The sequence below is a fragment of the Canis lupus genome, chromosome 1 (assembly GCF_011100685.1).
Source record: "Canis lupus familiaris isolate Mischka breed German Shepherd chromosome 1, alternate assembly UU_Cfam_GSD_1.0, whole genome shotgun sequence".
NCBI lineage: Eukaryota > Metazoa > Chordata > Mammalia > Carnivora > Canidae > Canis > Canis lupus.
Window position 1 is genome coordinate 50,284,001 of NC_049222.1, and position 15,989 is coordinate 50,299,989.

At 49.4% G+C, this 15,989-nt stretch overlaps 1 protein-coding gene across 5 annotated transcripts in view; it reads right to left on the bottom strand.

Annotated features, from left to right (window-relative positions):
* Positions 1 to 15,989, bottom strand: part of AGPAT4 (1-acylglycerol-3-phosphate O-acyltransferase 4) — a 128,324-nt gene that overhangs the window by 19,788 nt on the left and 92,547 nt on the right. For all 5 annotated transcript variants that reach the window (XM_038526507.1, XM_038526506.1, XM_038526505.1 and 2 more), the window contains one exon: positions 11,942 to 12,111. In XM_038526507.1, the coding sequence (XP_038382435.1) occupies positions 11,942 to 12,111 (170 nt within the window). The remainder of the gene's footprint in view (positions 1 to 11,941; positions 12,112 to 15,989) is intronic.

Sequence of the window (15,989 nt, forward strand, 5' to 3'; positions counted from 1 at the left end):
ACTCTCTGGGGTATTTCCTATTAATAGCTCTATCCCACCAGACCCACTAAGTGGGTCTTAGTGGTTGACCTTTGATAACCTGCTGCTAAGAGGAAACGGAACTTTGTGTAGACCAAAGAGGTAAGCTCGAGAGTCTACATGTCCATCACTGTCCTACTGTGTTAGAGCACTGCAAATCACCTAATGCCCCATGGTAGAGAGCTCAATGAATTATGGTATATACGACAGACCTTACATACAGTGCATAATGTGATACTACAGAGCCGTGACTGTAGCCTGTGGGCCAAAGCAGCTCCACCACCTGTTTTTATAAATAAAGTTTTATTGGAACACAGCCACTCTCTTTCAGTTATACATTGCCTATGGCTGCTTTCATGCTGCACCAGCTGAGCTGAATAGTTGTGATGGAGGTGATATGGTCCACAAAGCCTAAAATATTCACTATCTCACCAGTTATAAAGTTTGTCACCCTTTGATTTAGAGCCACTAAAATTTGTTTCCTACAAATGTTTAATAGCTGGGGAAATGCTTATTATGTAATACTAAATTTTTAAATGGTCTGGAACCAAAGTTGAGTCTACAGGCTGATTATGACTACATGGAAAAAGTAAAACAGCTGAGTGGTTGAATCAGAAGTGATTTTTTATTTTATTTTATTTTATTTTATTAGATTTTCCTGTATTTTATCAACAAAATATTTTGCAGTGTTCCTCTAACAATGCCCCTTTTAAGAAGTAGTTGACATCAGCACATTTCAACCATTTGCTTCTGGAACATAAGTAAGACTGGATCAAAACAGCCTATTTGGTGATGACGATCAAAAGGAACAGAGGAGATATCTGTTTTTATGTTGAATTATTATATCTTTCAACTTTAAAGTTCTGGATGTTATCATTAGGCCTAGCCCTTGATGTTAACTGTGTTTATTTGATATAAGAAATGTTTTTAAATAATCAGGTAGAAACTTTTGCCTTCCAAATCAAAGATACTTTACTTGATTTCCTTTCCTTGGCAGGGATAATAGGATTTGAGAAGCTTTGAAATCAGTCCTGGTTTTGATCAGGCTCTACCACGGCCCAGCTGTGTGACTTTGGTCTAGATACTTAACCTTCCAAGCCTCAATTTTCCCAGCTGTATTATGAGGAAAGGAAGACTTATCTCAAAGTATTGCTCTAAAGATTTAGATAGCATCTGGAAATATATACAAAGGTGCCGAGATGAATATCTGACAACAGGTGTTCGATAACATTTAGCTATTATTACCACCACAGAGTAAACACAGGGGGTAAACATCCCTTTCAATTCAACCCATTTCCTACGCCATGCTTTAGCATGTGGTAACAATGAAAGGTTTTGGGTCTTCCAGTGCTCCTCGATGGGCAGTGTGCTGAGATTTACAGGACTTCATTTAAGACCAAGAGACTAGGAACTTACTACTCAAAAATGCTTACAGTCCTCCAGGAAACTCAATATGCCATCAGTATCATGACTCTCCCAGGCCAAGCAAAGGTTTCCATGCTTGGGTGGTAACAGAAAGGAAATTCTTCAGGAAAGAATGTATAAAAACAATATCAATTTCGTTTATTCTGGATTTATTTTGAGGGTAGATCTGAAAGGATTTACTGATGAGTTAGATTTACCACAGGCCCATCTAGACATTAGTATGTCTGGAAAATCAAAAATGTTCATAGGAAATTCAACTTCCTGTGAGGAAGCAACAACTGCAAGGACCTGGCCATTTCTGGTAGTTGTAGGGAGTTGCTGACATAATATCACATTCTACAGTTAAAAGTTTATGAAACTTTTGAGTGTGTGTGTGTGAGGTGTGCGTGTAAGAGTGGGTATGTGTGTGAGAGATTTGCGAGAGAGAAAGTGAGTGTGTGTGAGACAGCTGTATATGTAGAGTGTGAGTATGTATGAGTGCATGTGAGAAAGAGGGAGTGTCTGTGAGAGAGACTGTGAGAGAAAGACTGTAGAAAGTGTATGTGAGAGTGTGTGTGTATGTGTGAGTGTAGGAGAGAGTGTGTGTATGAATGTTTATGAGAAGTGTATGTAAGAGAGACTGTGCAGAGTGTGTGTGAGACTGTGTGTGTAGAGACTGTGTATGAGGGAGAGTGAGAGACTTGTAGAGAGTGTGTGTGTGAGACTGTGTGTGTAGACTGTGTGAGGGAGAGTGTGTGTGTGAGTGAGACTGTCTAGAGAGACTGTGAGAGTGTGTGTGCAAGAATGAGTATATGTGAGACTGTGTGTGTAGAGTGTGCGTGTGAGAGTGAGTATGTGTGAGACTGTGTGGAAAGAGTATGTATGTGAGTCTGTGTGTATGTAGAGAGAGAATGTGTGTGTGGAGAGGAGTGTGTGTGTGTGTGTGTGTGTGTGTGTGAGAGAGAGAGAGAGAGAGAGAGAGAGAGAGAGTGAGGGAGAGAGCTGTCTTACCACAGCTGCCCAATCATCTAACTAAGCAGCCCATAACCACAGCGGGGACCACCAAGTTGCTCAGAGAGACATCCAATGTCATGAACCCTCCAACACCCCATGAACCCCTTCAGCACTTCCAGCCACCTGGAGGGGTCAGAAGACACAGGGGCGTCATGGGAAGGTGACTGAACAGGATGCCCTACCAGTTCCAACCATCCTACAAACCCAGCATCAACACTAAGCATTTTTATCTGATCAGTTGGCAGGTGGCCATGTTGGAGAAAAACCTAAGCTAGAAAGTCCTGATTCTGCTCATTTTTCATCACGGAGGCTGTGGAGCTGACACAAGTGAGACCACTGGAATGTACTGGATCTCAGTGCATCTTCAAAGCAGTTCTTTCTAGCACCACATGGTCTCAGCTTTGAAGATACACTGAGATTATGTGGCTCTCGCCTCTGACCACTCTGCAGGCACCGACAGAAAACACAATTAGGGACTAATATTAATCAGTAGGGACAGTCCCTGGTCAACACGTTGCTTGCACAAGTATCTCTTTCTGGCTTCCAAGCGCATGGCCGTTCCTGAAGGTTTACCAGTACGGTCACCAGTTGGTCATCGGGATTCACCCAAAGTCATTTATTTCCACTAAATACATAAAATACCTGAATGATGTATCTTTTTTTTTTTTTTTTTAATTTTTTTTTTTTTTAATTTATTTATGATAGTCACACAGAGAGAGCGAGAAAGGCAGAGACACAGGCAGAGGGAGAAGCAGGCTCCATGCACCGGGAGCCTGATGTGGGATTCGATCCCGGGTCTCCAGGATCGCGCCCTGGGCCAAAGGCAGGCGCCAAACCGCTGCGCCACCCAGGGATCCCCTGAATGATGTATCTTAAATGGAACTTGAAAGCAGACCACAACATTAACCCTCTGAATTTTCCCCTGAGTGTGAGCTAGGCCCCATCACTGCAGAGGACTAGCAAGTCAGCCAACAGCTCAGCCTCTTTCTTGATGTGTGATACATGGACTTGAACCTCGGAGCCGTTCTGTCCATGCCACAAGTGTTTGTTAAGTACCTCTTGTGCCAGGCACTGAGCCACCAGGTGCTGGGGACAGCGAGGTGAAGATGATCACCCCTGGCCTCGAGATGCTCAAAGGCTAGCGGGGCGGGAGAAACAGGGAGCTCCCAATTTCTCCTTCCCTTCCGCCACTAAACTCTGCGAGTTGTTGAGCAGACATGCTCTCTGGCAAAGGAGGTAGGCCCGAGACTGGAAAAGATGGGGCTGGAATGTGTCTCTGAAATGGAAGTCTCTCACTGCAGTAAAAGGCAGGAGCTAAGACTGGAGCTCAAAATAAGGAGCCAGGCGTGTGGGTGTACGTGCACGCGTGTGCGTGTCTAAAGGTGAGATTCCATTTGTGCCAATGAAGGGAACATACATGTGGCCTAATTCTGCTTATACTCGTTGCTTTCTCTTGCTGTCTCCCTTCTCTGATGCTAAAAAAGAAAATGCTGGGGACTTACACTACCAGGAAAATCTCAAGAGAGTCTGAAAACAAAATGAACACTGTTCCGCAATTAGTCGCAGCCACAGGGGAAATGCATAAAACAAACATGAGACAAAAGCACTCTGTGCGAATTCATCTCTCTTCGACTGGAAATGAGCGTGGATCGTTTGTCCAGGTGGAGCACAAGGCTCACAGCGCTCGGGCCCTTGACGGCCTCTTCCCCCACCCAGGTCTACAGCCCTCCCCTCACCCAACCCGAAACTCTCCTGACTTTGCCCGGAGTGCAGACATGGAGTGGGGACGGAAGGGCACTTGGGGACAAAGGAAACTCTTGAACGCTGGCCCCTTAGCACACTTGACTCTGCTCCGCAGGATCAGGGCTCCTGATAAACGGACGAGAGAGAGGAGCCCCCTGTGCAAAGCCCTGCTCCCCCTTCCTGAGTGCAGATCCTTGCCCTACCCCACCCCCCAGCCTCTATCCTGAATGGCCAGGCCTTCCCAGGGTGGATGGAGAGACAGAGCAGAAGGACTTGCAGGGCCGGGGCTGGGAGAGCAGGGCCCTGCAAGGGCGGAAGATAACCGGAGCTCGGGCCGCACCTTGTGGCGGGTGTTTGGTTAGCAGGTGAGGGAAGCACAGGGAGATGGGGGCAGGGGAGGGCTCCGGGGACGTCAGCAGACTGGTGTGGCAAACAGGGAGTATCACTGGGCCCTGCAGGGTCACAGCTGCTTCCCAGGACGAACATCACAGGCTTTGAAGGGCTGCTGAGGGTTGGGCAAAGAGGAGGAGGAAGCCCAGTGGTACTTCTGCTTGGAGCAAGTATGGATTGACGATCTGTTGGTGTAATCCCACGCTGGCCTGGGAAAGACCTTGCCAGAGGAGCCTGTCTAATAAAAAAGAAGACTGGGCCGCCTGGGTGGTTCCGTCGGTCCAACTCTTGATTTCAGTTCAGGTCATGATATCAGGGTCCTGAGATCCAGCCCCGGGTGGGAGGGAGTCTGCTTGTCCCTTTCCCTCTGCTCCTTCTAAGCTCTCTTTCTCTCTCTCAAATAAATAAATAAAATCTTTTTAAAAAATTAAAAAGACCCTGGGGGGTTCTAACAGCACTACACTTTTAAAAATAAAGTGCAAGGGGGATCCCTGTTTGGCTCAGCGGTTTAGCGCCTGCCTTTGGCCCAGGGCATGGTCCTGGAGTCCCGGGATCGAGTCTCACGTCAGGCTCCCGGCATGGAGTCTGCTTCTCCCTCTGCCTGTGTCTCTGCCTCTATCTCTCTCTCTCTCTCTCTCTCTCATAAATAAATAAATCTTTTAAAAAATAAATAAATAAAGTGTAAGGCAGTCCGGGTGGTTCGGCGGTTTAGCGCCACCTTCAGACCAGGGCGTGATCCTGGAGACCCAGGATTGAGTCCCACATCGGGCTCCCTGCATGGGGCCTGCTTCTCCCTCTGCCTGTGTCTCTGCCTCTCTCTCTCTCTCTCTCACTCTCTCTCTCTCTCTCTCTCTATTTCTCTCTCTCTCTCTCTGTCTCTCATGAATAAATAAATAAAATCTTTAAAAAAAATAAAAATAAACTGTACACGAACATTTCCAGGGATGTATTCAGTGATGAACTCAAGGGACATCTGTACTTCCCCTGAGCTCCCGACCTTGGCTGGGGATGCGCCCGCTGCCCAAGTCCTAGGGGATCGCACCAGCTCACTGTTCTCTCGGCTTCCTCGTCTCTATAACGCCAGACCCCGCATGGGGCCCCACAGGAGAATACTTGGAGGCAGCCTGCCCACTCTGTGTGGTGGGTGCTCAAGAGTGCAATATGGATGACGCTGATTAAGCCACTGAGGGTGGCGGGGGAGCGTGTTTCTCACACGTCCATGTGATAGTGGCCTTGAGGGTGATGCAAACCCACCCTAATGGAGCTGATAAACCAGGCCAGCAGGTGTCTCTAATGGAAAACATCAACCCTTCACATCTAGGGGCGCCTGGGTGGCTCAGTGAGTTAAGCTGATCTGCCTTCAGCTCAGGTCAGGATCCCAGGGTCCTGTGATCGAGCTCGGTATCTGGTTCCCTGCCTGTCCCTCTGCAGCTCCCCCCTCCCCACTCATGCTCCCTCTCTCTCTCAAATAAATAAAATCTTCAAAAAAGAAGAACACTTCTCCATATCTTAAAACTTCTCATCTCTCTGTAGCCAACAGGGACGTGACAAACATGTATGAAGAAACCACGATACACGGAATACAACCACACTTTGCCTTGCATAAACATGATGGGGGATGCTGGTCATGTGGGGATCTAGCTCTCGTTAAATCCCATTTTGTAAAATGTTTGCTCCCTCTTCTGTCTTCCATAACATATCCTATTTTTCACAATAAGAAAATATTCAGGGATTCCTGGGTGGTTCAGTGGTTGAGCTCCTGCCTTTGGCTCGTGATCCCAGGGTCCTGGGATCAAGTCCCACATCAGGTTCCCTGAGGGGAGCCTGCCTCTCCCTCTGCCTGTGTCTCTGCCTCTCTCTCTCTGTCTCTTATGAATAAATAAATAAAATCTTAAAAAAAGAGAAAATATTCAGTGAAGGGAAACTCATTAAGATCAAGGAAACTAAGAATCATTGCACACCTACTTCATGCATAGGACTTAGACTAGGTATTTTACTTATTATATTCATTAAACCGCTACATATATTCAGCAAGCCCTATATATTTATTAAGCCCTTATGACACCACGAAATGGGAATTATTAACTGAGGTTCAGAGAAGTCAGATAACCTCCCCAAGGTCACACAACTGGTCAATGCAGGAGCCACGTCTGTGGAGCTCGAAGACGTTGTCTGCCTACACATCCCTCTCTCCCCACCACCCTTAGGAGAGAACTTTCTGGAGTAAGCAGAGGGGAAAAGAAATAATTGCTCTTGATGTCTGAGCACCGAAGGCATAGGATCATCTTTCAAAGCATCTGCTTTTCTGCTAAGTTTTACACCTTGAAGACAAGAGAGAGGAAACCCACCATTTGGGGGTGGGGGGATGTTATAATTGATGGGGGTTTGTAGGAAATCACCTTGTAGCCTTTCTAAATGATTCCGCATTGACATTTTTCCTGCAGACAACCTTTAGGGAGAAAAGTGATCCCTTCATAATTAAACTTTAAGGCATGCTGGTTTTCAGGCACGTGTCACCTTTCACAGAAAGAACCATATTTCACATTAAGGACCAGAAGCATCCTGGCAAAATCAAACTGGACCACCAGCAGTCAGGGTCCTGTTGTAGTTTCGACTCCTCAGTGCTTTTCTGGGGTTTTATGGCATCTGCCAGTCATTTTACCAAGGGCCGTACGGGCCACTACCCCTGCCCAGGTGAGCACCGCAAAGCAGCAGCAGCCCACACCTTCAGGGAGTCTGAATCAGCCCCCAGTGACCTTGACTGGTTTCCAGTGAAGTGAGTGGGAGGGCCAGCGAGCGCGCCTGGCCAGGCCAGGGGAAGAGCCAGTCAGCGCCACCCAGGAGCCAGGAGCCCGGCCGCTTGCTCACAGCAGGGAGGTATCACCCATGGTCTCCCTTGAGGGTGACACTCAGAAGGACAGGGGCCCCCAGGATGGTGCTGTAGGGCTGACTGGTCTGTGGTCAAATACGCTGGCTGTCGCCCCTGCCCACCACATGCTGCTGCCCTAAGCGAATGTGGTCAACCCTATGTCACTGGTCCTGTCAACCCCCTGGGTCCTGTGGTGAGGTATGTATGTCCCTTCTTTACCTCTCTTTTGTATACTATAAAGTCACTGAAGGCAAGGAGGGTATTTTCACACCCATCTTAGTATCTATCTCTATAGTGCCCAGCAGTGTCTTCTAGAAGATACACACAGTGCTCTTCTGTTGCGTAAGTGTTGCAAAGATGCGGGATGCCTGGGTGGCTCAGGGGTTGAGCATCTGCCTTCGGCTCAGGTCATGATCCTGGGGTCCTGGGATCGAGTCCTGCATCAGGCTCCCTGCAGGGAGCCTGCTTCTCCCTCTGCCTATGTCTCTGCCTCTCTCTGTGAGTCTCTCATGAATAAATAAAATCTTAAAAAAAAAAAGTATTGTAAGGATGCATACATGGCTATCATCACCATCCTAAGAGCTTTGTGAGCAACATCAGAGTGCCTCTGCTTAGGGTAATAATTCTACCACTCTCCTACTTCTCCCTGAATGAGGAAATGCAACAGAAATTCGATCGGTTTTCAGGCTGAGCTCTAATATGTATTAACTAAATAATATTTCCTAACAGCAAATGTGAGGTCCGAGAGCGGATGTCATGCTGTGGTGTGGTAGCAGGCTCTGTGCCCGCCTCAGTGGTCCTCACCTCCTGGGGTCTGAGCCCTCTTGTAGCCCACCTTGCTTCCTGGGGGAGGGCTGGACTCACGGACAGAATAATGACCAAGTGATGATACCACTTCCGAGTTCTGATCACAAAAAGGCTGTGGCTTTTTTTTCTTTTGCCTTGTGTGCTTTCTCCCCCTCTCTCTAGCACTGCATGCCCTGGGACAAGCCCATGGCCATGTCCAGGGTAAAGCTGAGAAGAGGCCCAAGGGAGGGCTCAGGCCTGGCAACACACACAGGGACCGGCGTGGAGGCAGGTCGCCCGCCGCGCAGCGAGCCTTCTGATGAGACCACCACCCTGGCCGGTGGCTTGACGGCGACCTCATGAAAGACCCTTGCCAGGACCTCAGTTAGCCTGGATTCCAGCCACCCAAACTAAGGTAACACGTGTTTGTTGTGTGAAGCGGCTATGTTTTGGGGCTTGTCACACTGCCATAGAACATATCTGGCCTCTTTAACAATCTGAAGAGAAATACCACAGTTGGGATGGAGGCCAACTTCCAGGCCACACCTCTCAGCAGGTAAACACAGCGGCTCCTGTGTGCAGGGTACTTATCAGGGGCCCTGGTGCTGCTAGAAGACCCAACAAACACGATCTTGGGCAACCTGCTGAGGCCACTGTGAAGTGGCATGTAGGTATCTTACTGGGACAGAAAGAGGTAAACAGGTACCGGGAGCTTTAGAAGCCCTGACCCTCTGCATTGCACACCGAAGTTTGTGGGGCACGTTACAGACACATACTCTTAACTGTCCACAGGCCATGCCCACCCCCAGGGAGGAGAGGGTGGGTGTACTCCTCGGAGGTCGCAACCAGAGCCTTTGCGCCCTGGCCCACGCCATGAAATGCCAAGTCCAAGGGGAACCAGCCCCCAGAATGACCGTGTGGGGCCTTGGGCGCCTGTAAAAAGTCTAAAGACTTTTTTCTCCTTTTTCAGAAAATCTCATCACTTTCCCCCCAAAAACAATTCCACATTTAATTACCCCATTCTCAGGAATTTGGGCAAATCTCACTTGCTTCTATTTAAACTCATTTCCTCTTGGGCTGTTACCTGTGCCGGTGAGAACTGCCCGTCAGGAATCTTCTCCTTGGCCCTTCCTCTCTGAGAGGCAAGCTCCCCAGGCTCCAGAAAGATCTCAAAGTCATGCGTTATTTTTAAAAAGAGATCAATCAGGTGCTTTTTTTTTGGAAGGTGATTTAAGACCACAGGTACTGCTGAGCAGTTCCTATAACACGAGGCTGCTCTGTATCCTCTCAAGAGTAGCGGGAACAAGCGTGCCACCTTGAAAGGGGCCAGGCAGCTCAACTGGCCTCCTGGCCTCTCCCTGGACCTCAGTGGCTCGAGCAGCAAGCAGCAAGGACAAGGCATTCCCCTGGGACGAGAGTCTGGCAGCTTCCCCCTGAGTTGGCCCAACCCCCGACCCTGACAGAGGTCACCAACTGCCACCCCCCTCACCCTCTCCTGGGAGCCACTACTTGGCCAGCACAGCACGAGGCATCCTTCAAATGTGCAGCCATGGCTCGGGCTGGTGCTGGGTGCTTGGAAGAAACGGGAAGGTGGTCACCTCCTGTCCCTGTGTAGACCCTCCCTCCGGTCCTGCTGGGGACCCCAGGGCTCCAGGAAGCAGTTCAGCAAGAATCCAGAAAACCTGTGGCCCCAGTGAGTCGGGCTCCCCACAGCTTTTCCTCCCAACACCTCGGGGTAAAGAGCAGAGCTCTGAAATCAGACTTACTAATGAGTCTCCTGGAACCAATGACTTAGCCAAAACGAGGCTCTGGAAGTGTAAATAATCACAGTGTGCTAAGAATCAGGAATAGCATAAATACAGTGAACGGCCCCCAGAAAGAGCTGGTGGCCGTCAAGCTACCAAGGGTAGAGCGAGGACCGCACGGTGCCTGCGAGGCCGACACACTTGCTCTGCCCAGGGCCTCCCGCCCCCGGCTGTCTGTGCGCTCACATTTGAGCCTGAACGCCTCCCAAAGCCACATGGGAAGCCGGGAAAACCCTGATTGTCCCCCCAAACACATTTGGAGAACCCGGGTTGGGGGGACATCGGCACCCTGGGAAGTCTAGCTCTAAGGCAGGAGGACGGATGTCCCAGCAGTCGGGGTGCAAAGACACCAGGGTGCCCAAGACAGAATCAGGACCTGTCACAATCATCCATATCCACAACAGGGTTCCGACTGTGATATTTTAGGGGGGTAGTCTCCTCTCGCAGGAAATAAAACCACAAAATTATACTTGAGATCTCTGCCCAGCGTCTCTAAAATAGAGAAAGGCAGATGCTAGAACGTTCGGTCTTGTTCCCGAAAATACATTGAACGCACATGCGCGCACGGACATCACATTGGAGCTAGAAGAATACACAGGAAAGCAAAGAGGAGAGAGCTGTTGGCAGGAGGGCCGGTTGCTTTCCTAGAAATCCTTTCAGTGATTCACACGCAATCCAGTTTTCCAGAAGTCTCAAGGTAGCAACAGTGACGAAACGCAGTGTTTCTATCCCTTGAAAAACGGCTAAAGATCTTACTTGCCTTTTGAAAGTTTAACTGCATAACGATGAGCATCATTTGTCCCCGAGAAGCACATTTCCTTGTCTCTCCTTTTGCCTCGAATTTAAAAGTGCATAAATGTATAAAAGCAGATGCAAAATGTGTCCCACGCTAGATAGTTCTCCTTCGCCAAGGGTCTTCCCAAATGGGCAAAGTCAAGGGGGCTCCCAGCGCTGCTGGCCACTCTGAGACTCCACAGGCGCATCTGGGACTGGATGCATGGCGCCTCCCCGCAGCGTCAGACCTGGGGACTCCCACATCCCAGCTACCCCCCTGATTTCAATCTCCTACACACTGAACGCTGCGATTTGGTCTACCTGGTCCACCAAAAATAACGTGATGGGAGCAGATACCCCGGCTGGCTGCGGGGGTTGCTCCCAGGTCCAACACAGGATCCCCCAGCTCTGGCACCAGCTGTTCTAGCCCTTTCCCATCCTGGCCCAGCACCTGTTGTAAATCCTGCTGGGACAGCTCAGCACCAAGAAGACTTTAATTCGGTTATCTGGTACAGGCGTGACCAATATACACCTCGATGTTTTCAAGGTGACAAAAGTCAACCAAGAAAGCCCAGTCCCAAAGGTGTGCAAGAAGTCAAACTAGTTGGAGGATAAAGAATTTCCTATTTATTCTGAATTCTGACAGTGACACTCTCTGGCTTGAGGATTCAACATTCTTGAGCCCACAAAGATGAAAATGTGGGGGTGAATGGTGCCCGTAGGCCAGGGGAGCAGTAGAGCATAGAGATGAAGGGCATGAAGTGGCCTTGGACCATAGGAGTCCAAATCCAAATCTACTTCATAGCTGTGTGACCTTGAGCAGATTATTTAAACCCTCTATAACTTAGTTTTTTTTTTAAAGGGAGGATATACATCGTCTATTCATTAATGTCTCTGTAAGGAGTAAACAAACTGTCTATAAAATATCTAGCACATAATTGTTGAATAGATACTATTATTGCGCATTAGAAGATGTTCATCTTGGTCGCAAGCAGGAATGAAAAGCAATTGGTTAAGAACATTTCATCACGCGGAAACTGTGAATGCCTCTGTCATCCTAAACGATGGAGAGCAAAAAGGCAAGTCATAGTGTCGAGCAGGGGAAATGTGGGAGGGGGTCAAGGTGAATCCAACTTACCCCTAACACCCCAAAGCGTTCGGCCAGGCTCCAACCACAGAGAAAGTCAATCTCAAACTTGTGGTTCAGAACCACAATGGCATTTTCCTTTCCATACTTGGGGTAGGCCTGGGGGTCTGTGTGGATGACGCACTCCGTGCCCGACCACCACTCCAGCAACATCACCAGCTCTGGAACAAACCACAACAACAGACAGACATTTATTTCACGCATCCTCGGTGACCAAGGCTTGGTTCTGCTGGGCCGGGCTGGCACAAGGCTCTACCCTCCCAGCTGGGACAGAAAGCAATTTCTAGGGGTCAAGTTCTGGATCATTTCGGCCCAGAGCACTGTCCTCAAAATGGTTTAGAAGCGGAAGAAAAACGAGAAAGACCCCGCAACAGCTTTCAGGGAAGGAGAGGAAGCTTTGAGAAGGCAAAATGACTTGCATTCCTTGATTAAGTGCCTTGGGGAGAGGTAAATCAGAAAGCCTGAATCCATCAAGAATGCCTGCGCTGGTGTTTACAGCGCTCTGAAAGGAAAGGCGGCATGAGGTGATGCACAGAATTCTTAAGATCCTGGGAAATGACTAATCGGGATACTTATTAACTCCATCAAAGAGCACTAAATACCTAATTCCTCTCTCCCATTCACGATGCTTGTGTGCAACCGAAATAATGAAGACCCATGGTGTGAGGAAGCGAGGTTACATCAGAGCCATTATACTGCGGGCCTAAGTGAAACTTAAAATATTCTTTGAAGGAGCTTGTGAAAAATAGAAGTCCTTTTTTCTCAGGCAATAATGACCCATTTGACTTGATTTTTCAGTGATGGCTTTAATTAAGGTGACCGATTCCCAACGTGGTTGCTTCGGGAAAAGCCTATCTATATGGTAGAAATTGTTCATTAAAAAAAAAAAAAAAAAGAGACAGAGAGAGAGAGAGAGTTGCATATTGGTGTAAAAACTGTATCTATGTAGCAGCTTTAAAGAGAATTTTGAAAGCTGAAGGTGTTCGGCAGGTGGGTGGATGTGCGAGGCCTCTGCCAAGGTAGCCCTGTTTATCACCGGTTAGTGGGGTACACATTTAGCAGAGGACTCACTCATCACCCTCCCCCTATGCACGCATGCACACACACACGCACACACATGCACATATGCGCACACACATACACACACAGAGGAGCAGGTGCAGTGTTGACTCCAGGGAAACCTGTTTTTTTTTTTTTTTTTTTGGAAACCTGTTTTTAAAGGCTTGAGTGCCCTTGGAAATCTTTCTCATTGAGGTCAGAGATGGATGCTTTCTAACAGGTGCGCTAGAACTCTCTAGAAGGCATTACAGGCTAGCTCCTAAGCAGTGAGCACTGTGGGACTTTGGACAAGTGACCCTCCTGGCGCCTCGGGGTCCTGATCTTTAGCATGGGCCGCTTCACTGCTCCTGGGAGGATCGGAGCATACGAGGCACCGCGGGCACTCTGGCGAGCCCGCAGGCAGGTCCCAACAAATCAGCTCCTCGGGACCCAGCGTTATCATTAAAACCAACCCCCTCCCCCTACTTGACAATGAAGAATGCCTATTCCTCGAAGAAAACACCAAAGCCCCAGCCGGTTGTCCCTCGGGCAGTGACATCAGTGGGACAGAAGGTGGCAGGTCAGGGAAGGAAGGTGTTTGGGGGCGGGCCGGGCAGGCAGCGCTGCCAGCCAGGACACAGGGACAGTTTGATGCCACTGGGTGCAAGGATGCTTACACTGCTGCACTGATTTCTTCTCGGCATGGATTTCTTCCAAGAGGCAGGATGGGCAGGACCCATCTATTATTCCATTTCTAGCCGCAGAGCCCAGATAAGCCCCAAAAGCAGAACTACACGGAGGCCAACCAGATAAGGCTGCCCGTTTCGGTGACTCACATCCCACCGGCCCTCTGCAAACACTCCCTGGAGGCCTCTCTGGGCCCCACTCCCCGCCCGCCCCCGCCCGAGGCCAGGCGGGGCTGGTGCACACTTTCCCCAGGTGGCACTTGGAGCAGCCTGTGATACCGCGTGAGCTCGGCTCCCCTGTTACAGAGCACGGGCCCTGGGAGCAAGCGCCGCATTGTTTGGTTCTTCTAACTCTGGCCTTAATCCAGAACCCGGCGCGGCGCCGGCACACGTATGCCTTCAAGAGCACCAGTGACCTACTGTGTGCAAGCACCTTGCCAGGCCTGGAGGTCCTGGAGGTGTGGCTCAGGTGCCTACCCTCCCGGATTCGCCCGCCCAGGGGAAAGACGGTTCTCCATTCACAGGGCGAAGTGACAGGCAGGAAAGACTCGTGCACAGGACGGATGCTTGCTGAGTGTCGTGCTCACGCATACGGGGCTCAGACACTCTGGATCCTGCTGGTGCCACACACCATTCACTCATTTCTCAATGTCCCCTGAGTCTCCCTGTCCTTATCTGTGGGTATGGAATCATAATGACATGGTCAAGGCACCTAGCGTAATGTGGCACGTAGTAGGTAATCAGTAAGCGACCAGCCTTTTATCACCGTGATATGCGTGATGATTTTATAGCACGCAACGCTCTACACCACGAACCGCAAGAAGGAAGGGGTGGGGGGTGGAGGGGGAGAGCCAGACAGAGCCAGACCCAGAGAGGCAGGGGGAGAGTGTTACAGAGACTTCTGGACCAGAGTGGGGAAGCGATGATTTATGGCTTCATAATGAAGGCAATGAGAAGCCACTAGAGCATTTTTAAATAGGCACACAGCAGCATCTAATTTGCATTTTGAAAAGCTCACTCTGGCTGAAGTGGGAACAGACTGAGACTCGGGCAGAAGCAGTCAGGAGGTGGGTGCAGTAGCCTGGCGGTCGAGGAGGGGATGGTGGCCGAGGCCAGGCAGGTAACAGCAGACAAATAGGTTCCAGGACGCGATTAGCCATATAACCAAACACTAGATTTCCCTGGGATGAAGAAGATTCTCTCCTTTTTTTTTTTTTTAATACCAAAGGCTTTCGATTTCTTTTTTATTCACAATAAATACATTTATAGAGTCATATTGTAAAAGAATTTTAAAGTGCAGCAGTACGTAGAGGAAAGGGTGAAATTCCCCTGGATGGCTTTGTGATGTGTCAATTATGCTAGGCTGGACTACATTTCCCAGACTCCTCTTCGGTTTGTTCGTTTCCAGTTACAGGGGGCCACAAGGGACAATCCTAGGAGGGTTTGGCAGGTGGAAGGAAAGCGCCACACACACACACACACACACACACACACCATCGCAGCTGATCTGCTGATCCACCTCCTCGCACCAAGCAGCAACTGAGCTGAGCTGAGCCTGTAACTGCTCCTCCTCCACATCCCCTTCCTTCCTTCAGCTTCTCGGACTCCTGGGCCAGGTGTGTGTGTCTGCTGGCTCATGCAGGGCCCTCACACCATCAATACCAGACGCAGTAAGAACTGACATGGGACTCAGTCTGTCCTGGTAAAGGGCTTCAGATGGTGCTTGGGGGTTCCAACCTCTTGATCGCCCCATCTTACCTCCATCATGCCTTCCTGCCTGCCTGCCCTGGACCTTCACGCTCCAACATGAGCTGCAGAGACCACACCCCCAGCTGCAGAGACAACCTGACCAGCCCCATGGTTGAACAAGGACCGGTCCCGGCCACCTGTCCCTACACACAGGTAAATGCGTAGCTCCCAGAAGCTCTGCCCCTGCTGGAACCCTGATGAGGCACGTCCTCCTCCCCGCCCCCAACCTGCTCCTTTCTGCAGGGTTAGCCATTAGAAAAATTTGGAAGGAAGCCTTCTAGTCCTGTTCCTAGGCATTTACACAGACATGTGCGTGCACACACACTCATGTGTTTCCTGCCCACAAATGGTTCACACACTATTGACCTTTGTAAAAATACACACAGTTGTTTTCTCCAAGTGGTATATTTTAGATCTTTCCATATGGACACATATTCAGAGTGACATTAGCAAATATTTGTTGGGCTCCGGCCATGTGCTGGGGACCATTCCAAGGGCTCTGCATGTGGTATCGTGTGAAATCCTCCCATTAACTCTGACACTGGAACATACGATTATTATCCCCA